Consider the following 13,281-nt stretch of genomic DNA (forward strand, 5'->3'; position numbering starts at 1 on the left):
TCCCTTTGAACGCCTCAGCATGGACTTCAAAGGCCCCCTCCCCTCCACCGACCGGAACACATACTTCCTGAATGTGATTGATGAGTACTCCCGGTTCCTATTCGCCATACCCTGCCCCGACATGACCGCAACCACCGTCATCAAGGCCCTCCATAGCATCTTTGCACTGTTCGGGTTCCCCGCTTACATACATAGTGATAGGGGGTCCTCCTTTATGAGCGACGAACTGCGTCAATTCCTGCTCAGCAAGGGCATCGCCTCGAGCAGGACGACCAGTTACAACCCCCGGGATAACGGACAGGTAGAGAGGGAGAACGAAACGGTCTGGAAGACCGCCTACTGGCCCTACGGTCCAGGAATCTCCCAGTCTCCCACTGGCAGGAAGTCCTCCTGGATGCCCTCCATTCCATGCGGTCACTGCTTTGTACCACAACCAACCAAACACCTCATGAACGACTCCTTGTCTTCCCCAGGAAGTCCTCCTCTGGGACCTCGCTCCCGACCTGGCTGGCAGCTCCCGGACCCATCCTGCTTTGAAAACACGTGTGGGCGCACAAGTCGAACCCATTGGTCGAGAGAGTCCATCTTCTCCACGCTAACCCATAGTACGCCTACGTGGTGTACCCTGATGGCCGACAAGATACGGTCTCCCTACGAGACCTGGTGCCTGCCGGATCCCCATGCACACCCCAGCCACCAGTCCCACCCTCCCTCCCACCGGTGCACCTTACAGGAAGATCGGTCCTTCCACCCACCGATGCACCCCGCAGACGCTCCCTTCCCAGGTCAACCGTTTTCTCCACCAGTGTGGTCTAGGGGTATTGAAGCTGCCACAGAGATCGAGGCCACGTTCCCGGAGTCACAGACACCCGAGGCTCCACCGTCGTCACCACCAAAGCTTCGACGATCACAGAGGATGACCAGGGCCCCCGATCGACTGATTGCTTCATTTTAAAGTACATATAGCTAATTGTGAATCTGTAAATAGTTACAAAACGCTGTACGGAGGTATTACGGTACCTCCATAACTATAATTTCTACCACGCTAACAGGTCGTAATATCAAGCCACCACCCCCGCCGGACTCTTTTTTAACAGGGGGTGAATGTGGTAGTCTGTGTAGAGGTATTATGGTACCTGGTAATGCTGGAACACCATTGGTAGATATTGTATGTTTCCTATTGGTCAAGCTGTATAGTAGCTCCGCCCTGCAAGGCGGGGTATAAGAGCCCGTGCTGGTCCAGCAGCCTTCTTTCTGTACCTGAGCTGCTGGGGGAAACATCTAGCTCATTAAAGCCTTCAGTTGGATTACAACCTCGCTTTAGTGGTCATTGATCGTGCATCAATTTGCTACTCAGGTTTACTGTTCAAATTGAGATGAGATTTCTGGGATCACGTTCAGACTTATTTTCAGAATTTTTAACATTCAGAATTCAAAGTTCCCCTGGTGTCCACCGTCCATGGAGCCACCTCAAGCATACCGGCGAACCCCATGTGCTCCCTCTTCAGGGACATCCGGGTGCGGACATGGGAGAGGGGCAGACAGTCAGGCTGCACGATGATCGTGCATGCTCGCTCCCTTTATCTGTTGTACCCCACTTTGGCCAGACCCAGGGGCAGTTCCTTCAGGGAGTCTCCCACTCTGCGTGCTTTTCTCGGCATTGAACGGCTGAGGATCAGGAGCATGGCACTGGAAATACAGCCAGGAATTGAGGAGCAGCCCTCTCAGAGAATGAAAAAGGGGCTGCAACCTCTCACATCTTATGTAGATATGAAATTCAGACTCCTCTGTACCACGGAAATTACAGGCAGCTTCATACAGGAGTGCCATATGCCACACCCTATGCCCCAAATCCCTGCTTTTGAGTTCCATCCTTTTAAAAGGGGGTCACTTTAATTTGGTGACCTTGGGCCATCCCAGTGTTTCTTCATTTATTTATTTAGATAAGGCGGCACCTTTATTCTTATTTACCAAATCGCCCTCAGCAGCAGGGATATGGAACCATTTCACAGCTCATTCCCGGAAGAGCGCCCTTCCTTCATTGTTTCAACAATTCAGTCAGAACCTGTCCTCATGTCTTCTTGCGCGGCAGTGCCTCGGGATTGCGAATGACTTGCTTCCACTCTGGTGTGATGGGGTCTGAGATAGTCTGAAGTGTGATCTGCCGGCTCGGCACCGGTGGGGCAGGAAGGGTCGCATCAATGGGGTGCTTAGAGGTTTCTGCATTCCCAACAACACCTCAACTTCACCTCTGCGAGTCCCCGACAATGTATCCATAGAATCCGTACAGTGCAGAGGAGGCTATTCGGCCTCGCAAGTGTGCACCCACCCTCCGAAAGATCATCCTACCTAGGCCCCACTCCCCGACCTGACCTATCCACCTAACCCGCATATCTTTTGACACTAAGGAGCAAATTTATTTCAGCACCACCAATCCACCTAACCTGCACATTTTGGACTGTGGGCGGAAACCGGAGCACCCGGAGGAAACCCACGCAGACACGGGGAGGACGTGCAGACTCCGCACAGACAGCGACCCAAGCCGGGAATCGAACCTCGGTCCCTGGCGCTGTGAAGCCACAGTGCCAACCGCTGTGCCACCTCGCTCACAATGTGCTCGGGTGTATTCCCAAATTAACCTCCTCCATCTTGCTCAGTCGCAAGTCAGGAACCTCCATGAGTGGGCGGGGACGTTTGATCTTCACAGGGATGATTTGAGGTCATCCCTAAAGTGTCCACCCGGGAGTCTCCCACCGCGGCTGAATTCCAAAATCAAATGATGTCGATTTCACTTTGAAATTAAAAACTCTTAATTTGTACAGCGACTGATGCCAACGAAGCGAACAGATTTACTTTCTATTGCAAAAAAAAAAGTGCTGCATCTTTAAATCAATGGCACATGAGGATTTGTGTGTGGGTTTGGCTCCATCGTGGAGTGGAATATGTAACTACAGCATTGGAACGACAAGCACCTGGAGGAGACTCGGCAGTGGGATGCTGATCTCTCTCCCTCTCCCTCTCTCTCTCTCTGTGCATTATTGCATGCCCTTTTTTTTTAACAGGTTTCAAACTTGACTTCCCAAAGTCCACTTGTACGTGTGACCAGCAGGTGAGAAGGAACGTTGTTACGAAACTTAAAATAAGCACCGACGTGGTCAGCGTCGAAATAAGGGATGTGCGATCGAGAGAGAGAGAAAGAGAGGGGGAGAGAGAGAGAGAGAGGTTATACCCATGTGGAGGTGAGCAGGAGCGGGGTGAGGAGGGTTCAGGTGGATGGACCATCTAAATGAGACGCCGATGGTGTTTAAAAGCCACACAGCACAGAGTTCCCCGAATCCTACCGCCCTGCCAAGTGCCAAGTACAGCAGCTCCTGCGCTTTCCCTGCACGTTTGATGATGACCCGGTCCACTTAGAAACGTCCAGCAGGAACTTAAACACAAATAAACAACCCACAGAGCTTGGAGCTCTGCCTCCCTCCAGTCTCTGCCCCCTCTCTCCCTCCACGGATACAAACTCTTTTTTATTATTATTATTTCACATGTCATTGGCTGCAGGCGATTATTTTAAACCCATAAGCTGGGACGGCATTTGCCTGCGTCAGCCCCTGAATTGGTATTGGGCTGTTTTAGGCAGAGCCAGCCCCACTCCGTGAGCAGGCAAGGTAGCAAGCACACTGCATGGAATTATTTTGTTGTTGTTGATGCTTTTCATTATTAATCCCCCCACCCCCCACCATTTTATATAGGGTTATGTGTATGTGTGTGTGGGCTGGGCTCGGCAGTAATAAGCTCTTCCAGTGACACTCTACACGTGTGTGTCAGAAGGAGCGTTGCGCGGGGGGCACAGAGTCAGGCAGATCAGGAAGGTTTCCCGCTGGGGGGAAGCAGCCGGTCTCGTTTCATCCCCGAGCCTCTCTCGGCGCAAGTGAGGGATCAGCTCACTGGCAAGCGAGTGCCCCTGTCGACGAGGTACCCCAGCCGCTTCCCCGCTGCCTTTCACTCAACCAGGGCGAGGATGATGTGCTAACCAGAGCAGAATTGGACTACCACAGTGAGGGTGGTGGAGGAGGAGGAAGAGGAGAGACTCCCAGGCCCCAAGGGATTGGACAAAGTCACTGTCAAATAGGCTGAATGAGGAGATCATTGCGGCGGAAACATCTCCAAGTGCCCACATCCCGAGGTAAGTGTGGAGGAGTCAATCCAGAGAGGCAACATTTAAAAAAACTAAACCCCAGTGTTAGTTCAATCCCTGACTCCGCACATGATCAAATTGAATTAAAGTGGGTGGACGCTGTTGGTCATGCTGTTCGTCAACACCCGTGTCCAGTAATTACATTTCCTCCTGAGTTAATGTGCGTTGTATAAAAGTTGAGTGTTAACCATTAACTGTTCCGATCAATTTCCTCCAAGTTTTGCTGACATGACAGAGGCTCCCGAAACCGACGCGCGGAAATTGCCTCTCCCTGAACTAATTTGTCATTGCACTTCGTGTTGTTGCAGGTGCCGAGATTTTTGCTCCCTGGTAAAGTCAGCGGTTGACCTCCGTCACCCCCCTCTGCCCCGCCGGAGCGGCCCACGTTTCAACTCCAGGAGGTCTGGCAACGCTCCCCGCTCAAAGCCATCCCAGTTTGCTGGAAGCACGGTGGAGAAGGGGGGAAAGTTGCCGGGATGAAGCGGAAGCAGAAACGGTTCTTGCAGATGATCGGCCTCTTCATCGTGGCGCTGGTTTTCTTGCCCAATGTTGGACTGTGGTCCCTTTACAAGGAGAAGCACTTGGAAAAATCCCCAGAGCCGGGAGGGCAGGTAAGCGGGGAGGGAGGAGGAAGGAGGGTGTGGGTGGCCACAGGGTGACCAATACAACTGGCAACAGGGAACAAATCCCAATTTGGTTCATCATGTCGCTTTCCCCTTCTCCATGTAGGGCAGGGGTCAACTCAAGAGAACCAAGTGACCAATGTCACTCGAATTGCCTCACTTCCTTTGCAAAAGTGTAATTCTCTCGTGTGTCTTGTGTGTTTGCGACCCGGGCTGAAGTTTGATGAATTGTGTGCACCCCATGAGTTTTGCCTGAGTGTCGGGGGTGACATGTGGGAGTGATGTAGGAGGATTGAGAGTTCAAAGAGCCACCTGCTTTGTACTCGGATTCCAGGCAGATAAATTCCAATGAATAACTAGCACTGCTGGGCAAAGAAAAATAAAACTTTGCCAGTTTTCTTTTTTGTAAAATCAAAAGTGTCAAATGCTAAACCTGGCAATTAATGTGTCTTTATCAGCTTCTTATATTAAAAAAAAAGAGTTGAGGTTTTTTTTTTTAAGTTCTGCTTCCGAGCAGGAGATGGTTCTTTGTTCAAGCTGAAGGCACAATTGGACCCTAGTGGTGTGTTGAACATTAGCTAAGTTGGAAGGGTAATTAGGCTTTTTCTTTCAAAGAAGAGATTCCCTGTCACTCTCGAAAGCGTGGTTTGTACACTAGAATTAAGACATCAAATTAACACCTTTGATGTATATTAATGTCTTCCAATGTTTCAACAGTTAGACCGAAACAGGATATTAGGATTTTTTATATGCTCATCCCGAATGGCTATGGAAACCATTCCTTTTATCATCCATAACTGTGTTCCTGTTATCCTTCCAGGCTAAAGGGAATCCTGATTTCAAAACTGATAAATGTGGCTCTCACTGTTTGTGAATGACTCCACAGTATGTTCCCCCAGCTTGGAGTTTAAAGGCCATTCAGTCATGACATATCGGTGTTGAGTGGCTCTTTCTTTTCTTCAGAAAATACTTTTTTTCTGTGTTGATTCAGCTAAATAATTTTGGCAATTGTAAATGGAGTCAGCAACAGGTACTTCCAGGCCAGGTTTAACATAGTTAGATGCAGAGCAAAGCCCCCAGCACTTTATCCTGATCAAATGCCTATTTCCGAATGTCGGATCGCTCTACTTCATCATCCCCTCCATCCTAACCCTGAAGCCTGCCTCTTTCTCTCTCTCGCTCTCTCTCTCAGAGATTATTCTAATCTCTATATAACTTTGCCCACACTATCTCTGCAACCTCTTTCAGTCCTGCGATCCTTCAATATGGATGTCTTTTTGAAACCAATGAAAAATAAATTATCAGCCAATAGGGCAAGTTTTACATTACTGTAACATTTTGCAAAACAAAATAAAGGAAACATATCAAATTAAAATGACATTCCCTTGGCGCTGATTGGTTGTGAAGGCCTCAAGTGCTTTGATGATGTGCTCCCTCCAGTATGTATTTGTACTCCCCCCATTTCTGCCATTTTGAGCATTTTCATCACACCAATAGTGATGGCTGTGCAATCGGCTGCCTAAAACCTTCGATCTGGTATCCCCTCCTTAAATCTGTTTGCCCTTCTCTCCTATTGCGCGCTTTGATGATGGTCTTAGCTGTCCACCTGAATGTCTCCATATGCAACTTTCTGTCACAATTCTGTCTGATAAACTTCCCGTGTATCACCCCTGAATGGTTCATTACTGTAGACGTCCTATATGAGTGCAACCTTGTTGCTAACTTTTGCCAGATAATTTGTGATATGGGGCCTTTTTTCTCTCATCATTTTTGGGAGGTGGGCTCCCCACTGGCTAGGCCAGCATTTATTGCCCATCCCTAATTGCTCTTGAGAAGGTGGTAGTGAGCTGTCTTCTTGAACCGCTGCAGTTCATGCGGTGTAGGTACACCTACAGTGCTGTTAGAGCGGGAGTTCCATGATTTTGACCCAGTGGAGGAACGATGGTATATTTCCAAGTCAGTATGGTGAGTGGCTTGGAGGGCAACGTCCAGGCGCTGGTGTTCCCAACTCTTGTCCTTCCAGGTGGTAGAGGCTGCAGGTTTGGAAGGTGCTGTCAAAGGAGCCTTGATGAGTTGTTGCAGTGCATCTTGTAGTTGGCACACATAGCTGTTATTGTTCGACAGTGGTGGAGGAAGTGAATATTGGAGTTGGCGGATGGGGTGCTAATCAAGAGGGCTGCTTTCTCCTGGTTGTGTCAAGTTTCTTGAGTGTTGTTGCAGGAACACTCACAATGCTGTTAGGGAGAGAGTTCCAAGATTTTGACCCGGTGACAGTAAAGGAACTGCCATATCTTTCCAAGTCAGGATGTTGATGGCCTGGATGGGAGCTTTCAGGTGGTGGTCTTCCCTGTGTCTGCTGCTCTTGTGCTACCCTTGGAGCCTTGATAAGTTGCTGCAGTGCATCTTGTAACTGGTTCACACATCTGCCACTGTGCATCAGTGATGGAGGGAGTGGATAGTGAAGGTGGTGGGTGGGGTGCCAATCAAGCGGGCTGCTTTGCCCTGGATGGTGTTGAGCTTCTTGAGTGTTGTTGGGGTATTTGGCTGCCCAAACTCCTTCCTAGTGGAATGTTACAGCATAAAAGAGATGAATTTGGCCAGTGTACTTGTGCCGACTCTTTGAAAGATCTCTCCGTTGAATTCTGCGGCACTGTGATTTTTGTTCTTCATTTTTCAACTACACATTCTCATTTTATTGTTACTATTGGATCTGTTTTCACCACCGTTCAAGAAGGCAGCTCCCCACCACCTTCTCAGCAATTAGGGATGGGCAATAAATATTGCCCGTGATAGTAACGTCCACATCACATGAACAAATAAAAAATAAATCAGGCAGTGCATTCCAGATGAGAATCACGGTAAAAAAACATCTCCATAAATCTTTACTCTCTGGTTGTCCTGCTGGTGGAAATGGTCGCTCTTTATTTACTCTATCAAGACCCGTCACGATTTTGAGCATCTCGATTTAACCTTCTCCCCGGAGGAGAGCAAGGCAAACATCTTCTGTTGTCTCCACGTAAACAAAGTCCTTCAACTCTGCTGCCAATCCGCATTAATAAGGACCGAGCAATGCTATGGATTGCCCAAATGAATTTTTGGACAGTTCAATTAATATGGTACAGTAAAATTGTACTGATTAGGTTACTCGGCTAGCAGTCCGGAGATTGTTTCTCCAGCAAATTGTGGAATTGAGTTCAATAAAATGGGTCATTAGCACCAGGGAAAATTACCATAAACAGTAGATGGATTGTTCAAGGGTGAAACCTGCCACACTGACCTGCTCTGCCCCCCCCCCCCCCCCCCCCCCGGCTCCAGTCCACATTGCAGAGTTGACCCTTGACGCCCTCTGCATTGTCCTGCCAATGCTGCCCCCCCACCACCCGCCCGCCCCGTTGTCCAAACATTAGGCAATGTTCATTTCAACGGAGTGTCGCCCATACCCTGAGGGAAAATAATAGACCATCATGGGCTAAGGTAATGGTGACTGATGAGAGATTTTCAGATTAAGGTGATAGCAGCTCTGAATATATGAATTCAAATTCAAATCCAAATCTGTTTTCAACAGCAGCAATTTGCATTTATACAGCACCTTTAATGTGCCAACATGTGCATCATCAAACACCATTTGACACCTTTCTACACCAGGAAATATTAAGGACTTCCTTAAAGGAGGAAAGAGAAAGAGGGAGAGAGAGAGGAGAGGTTTAGGGAGGGCATTCCAGGACTTAGTACCCAGGCAATTGAAGGCACGGCCACCAATAGTAGAGCAAATGCTACGTTCGCCTTTATTGTGAGAGGATTTAAGTACAGGAATAAAGACGTCTTGCTGTAGTTATGCAAAACTTTAATGAGACCACACCTGGAGTATATAATTGCCATAGAAAGAGTGCATTGGAGATTCATCACCAGACTGTTCCTAGGATGGTGGCTTTGTCCTGAGGAGAGATTGAGGAAAGTGCGTCTGTATTCTTTAGAGTTTAGAGGGATGAGAGGTGATCTCATTATTGCATAAAAATTCTTACAGGGAAGATACAGGAAGGATGCTTCCCCTGGTTGGGGGCCCAGAACAAAGGAACACGGCTCAGAATAAAGAGCAGAACATTTAGGACCACGATGAAGAGGAATTCCTTCAGCCAGAGGGTGGCGAACCTGTGTAATTTTCTATCCCATAGGTCTTTGGAGGATCAGTCATTGAGTATGTTCAAGACAGAGATCGAGAGATTTCTAGAGATTAAAGATATCAAAGGCCAGTGTGTGAAAATGGTGTTGAGATAGAATATCAGGCGTGACCTAGTTGAATAGCAGAGCAGGCTTGAGGGGCTGAATGGCCTACAACCATTCCTATGTTCCTAATAATGAAATTCAGAGATACCGAAGAGGCTTCACTTGGAGGAGTGTAGAGTTTCAGTATTGCGAATGGAGTGTAAGCAGGGACTTAGCTTAAGATCAAGAAACACACATCACCAACTGAACATGGGAACATTTGAGGCTCATTTAATTGCCCACTAGTATAGCTGATTTTCGAAGAGCAAATATGGACTGATGGACTTAAATGTGTACCTACCAGAGCTATTCCACTACCTCAACTGTACCAACTGGTTAAGACATACATATATTAGTAGAGTGTTGTGAACCTGACGTGCATGACCCACTGTTGTCTTTTCTGATCCTTCAAATGTTTTTGTGCTGAACATTTTGTGTTGACCAAAGCCAATCATCGAGCTAGAAATAAATGTTTCAAATTTAATTTCGATCATTTGAGTTAGCAACATTGAGTTTTGAGGAATACAGTGTCAGAAAGGGAATGAGTGGCGACCTCCAATGCTGACTTGTTGCTTCACGACGCTGAGGTAATTTTGAAAACTTTCAACAGCTGTTTTGCAATGTGTTGAGAGATGGACGCATCACTTGAGCACTCGTTTAGAGTGGGCCAGTTTGTCCCTTTTTCTCTCTTGAAATTAGCAAGTTTGCAGATGACACGAAGGTTGGTGGAATTGCCAATAGCGATGAGGACTGTCAGAGGATACAGCAGGGTTTAGATTGTTTGGAGACTTGGGCGGAGAGATGGCAGATGGAGTTTAATCTGGACAAATGTGAGGTAATGCATTTTGGAATGTCTAATGCAGGTAGGGAATGTACAGTGAATGGTAGAACCCTCAAGAGTATTGACAGTCAGAGAGATCTAGGTGTGCAGGTCCACAGGTCACTGAAAGGGGCAACACAGGTGGAGAAGGTAGTCAAGAAGGCATACGGCATGCTTGCCTTCATTGGCCGGGGCATTGAGCATAAAAATTGGCAAGTCATGTTGCAGCTGGAGAACCTTAGTTGGGCCACACTTGGAGTATAGTGTTCAATTCTGGTCGCCACACTACCAGAAGGATGTGGAGGCTTTAGAGAGGGTGCAGAAGAGATTTACCAGAATGTTGCCTGGTATGGAGGGCATTAGCTATGAGGAGAGGTTGAATAAACTCGGTTTGTTCTCACTGGAACAAAGGAGGTTGAGGGGCGACCTGATAGAGGTCTACAAAATTATGAGGGGCATAGATAGAATGGTTAGTCAGAGACTTTTTCCCAGGGTAGAGGGGTCAATTACTAAGGAGCATAGGTTTAAGGTGCAAGGCTTAGAGGAGATGTACGAGGCAAGTTTTTTACACAGAGGGTAGTGGGTGCCTGGAACTCGCTGCCGGAAGAGGTGGTGGAAGCAGGGCCGATAGTGATGTTTAAGTGGCATCTTGACAAATACAAATAGGATGAGAATAGAGGGTTACAGACCCCGGAAGTGTAGAAGATTTTAGTTTAGACGGGCAGCATGGTCGTCACAGGCTTGGAGGGTCGAAGGGCCTGTTCCTGCCTGTACTTTTCTTTGTTCTTTGAAATGAATTCTGAATTCAACCACGTTTCATCTCAGTTTGCATCACAGCCTGCTCAGCTGGCGCAGCTATTCATTGTCTGACTTGTTGGCAGGGTGGCCATTAACTGCAGCAGATGGAGAGATGGGATGAAGGGGTGAGTGGCTGACTTCAGGACTATCTTCAGTCATGAAAGTGACTCATGATTGTGTCCAGTCCCCCCTTAGCACAGGAACAGGCCATTCGGCCCTCCAAGCCTGTGTCGGTCATGATACCACCCCTGGTCAAAACCCTCAGCATTTGCTAGTGCCGTAGCCCTCTATATCCATCCTATCCATGTGTTTTTCCAGATGCCTTTTGAACGCCGTTAATGTATCTGCTTCCATAACCTCCCCTGGCAACGTGTTCCAGGCACTCACTACCCTCTGGTAAAAAACCTGCCTCGCTCATCTCCTCTAAACCTTGCCCCACGGACCTTAAACCTATGCCTCCTTGTGATTGACCCCTCCACCCCGGAAAATAATGCCTGCCCATCCATTCTACCCATGCCCCTCATAATCTTGTAGGAGGAAAGATCGGCAAAAATTACTGCCTGCGTGTACTTGAAAGGCTGAGCCTTATCTAGAGAAGAGAATGCTGATGTGCGGACTAGCTGAAGTCTTGAAAACGACGAAGGGGTTTGACAGCTTGGTTGGGCAAAAGATGTGTCCGCTCACCGAGGAAGTTCTGAAGTAGCGGGCAGAGATTACACGGTGCGCTCTCACAAGGCGAACCTTTACCCAGAGATTGCGAGGACGTGGAGCTTGCTGCCACTTGGGAGTGAGTGGTTGGAGTGACTCATAGACGCATTTGAGGGGAATATAAATGGGCACATAGGGGAAAGCAGAATAGAAAGATATGCTGTTAGGTTGGGAGGAGCTGCGCTTTGATGCTGTGCATGATTGCAACGTTAATACCCTGGTATGGCCCTACACCCACCAGGTAGACAGAGTTCAGATTCCTATGTCACCCGTTGACTAAGTAACCAGTCAAAGATAAATTGGACCAGATCAGATGAATTTGCTTGACCTGAGGACAACTCCACTGCTAAAATTCCATAACAACGAGTCTTCCACTCCCTCTAGTTCAGTGTCTAAACCAGGCCCTTCCAAAGGGATGTCAGTGGCGGAGGCTTTCAAACTTGCCTTCCAAAATGTTAAATCTACCGGTTGGGGGAAGTTGCCCGCTTGTTAATTGACCCAGTCAAATGGAAATAAACACTGGGTAGGTGTGTGGTTCCTCGGACATCTGCCTATCGCCTGCTTTCCCCCGAGTGGATTTGATAGCCTTCAACGATTGTATTTCAGCGAGGAAGATATTTTTGCACAGTGCGGACATCATTTTTGCCTCCCATTCCCTGTAGTTAAGAAATGTATCTTTTTTGAAGATGTGACTTGAACAATCTTAAGCAATTAAATAGCCACTGCTGAAAGTGAAATTCTGGTGTGATTTCACGGATCCGACCATTTATTAAATGCAATAATCGTTGACTCCGCTAGTAAGACTAACTTGTCTCTCCTTGTCAGATAGGGTAAGGAAAACACTCTTGTGAACGAGCGCGACTCAATAAGGCAGATCACAATATTCCAGTTTAGAATGCTATCATGCAGGGCGTGTGTGAATCTGAGGATTCTCTGATGTTTGTTATAGAAGATCCCAGAGGGATTTTTTGTCAGGATGGTGACAACGCTGCTCATTATATTCCAGAGTTTTGCTTCAATCGCTATTTTCTAAATTGAGCATGGGACCTGGAAACACTTTTTTTTTTTTTGCTGAGCCTTGTGGCAGAAATGGATGGTTATTACCAGCGCAGTTTTCATATCGGGACCATTTACATGAAATCGCGCACACTGCTGAGATTGAAAGAACTTGCACATTACACATTGCACTGGTCCACAAATGTGGTATCGCTGTGTGTCTCCTGCATTGTGCAATGTAAAGGTAGTTCATCGAATGTTTAATTCAAGTGTTAAATTCTACATCAAGGAATAACCATTAAAAAAATGTTTTGCAATTTGCGGTTGTCCGACAGAGATCAGTGCCAACTTACATTTAAATAGCGCCTTTAACTTCCTAAAAGGTACTTCACCTTGCAGGGACGTTTTCAGACAATTATTGAGACTGCACCAAAGAACTATTCAAATTTAGTGACTAAGAGCTCAGCTCAGTTAAAGAGGTAGAGGTTTTCTTGTCACATGTATGAAGTTACTGTGAAACGCCCCTCATCGCCACATTCCGGCACCTGTTCGGGTAAGGCTGGTACGAGAGTTGAACCCATGCTGCTGGCCTTGTTCTGCATTACAAACCAGCTGCCTAGCCCACTGAGCTAAACCAGCCATGATAATGCGTTTAGGGGCTTTTCACAGTAACCAAAAGAGATAATGCTGGAAAATCTCAGCAGGTCTGGCAGCATCTGTTGGGAGAGAAAAGAGCTAACGTTACGAGTCCAGATGACCCTTTGTCAAAGCTTTTTCTTAGCTTTTCACAGGAATTTCATTGCAGTGTTAATGTAAGCCTACTTGTGACAATAAAGATGATGATTATTATTAAGTTTGGTTTGAGTAAAAGCGGGGATAAT

General features: G+C 47.3%; 1 protein-coding gene across 1 annotated transcript in view; it reads left to right on the top strand.

Annotated features, from left to right (window-relative positions):
• The first annotated feature begins 3,672 nt into the window (after positions 1-3,672).
• Positions 3,673-13,281, top strand: part of galntl6 (polypeptide N-acetylgalactosaminyltransferase like 6) — a 1,697,721-nt gene continuing 1,688,112 nt past the window's right edge. The window contains exons 1-2 of the mRNA XM_072515756.1: positions 3,673-4,180; positions 4,501-4,803. Of these exons, the coding sequence (XP_072371857.1) occupies positions 4,669-4,803 (135 nt within the window). The 5' untranslated portion in view covers positions 3,673-4,180; positions 4,501-4,668. The remainder of the gene's footprint in view (positions 4,181-4,500; positions 4,804-13,281) is intronic.

The sequence above is a fragment of the Scyliorhinus torazame genome, chromosome 9 (assembly GCF_047496885.1).
Source record: "Scyliorhinus torazame isolate Kashiwa2021f chromosome 9, sScyTor2.1, whole genome shotgun sequence".
Lineage (NCBI taxonomy): Eukaryota > Metazoa > Chordata > Chondrichthyes > Carcharhiniformes > Scyliorhinidae > Scyliorhinus > Scyliorhinus torazame.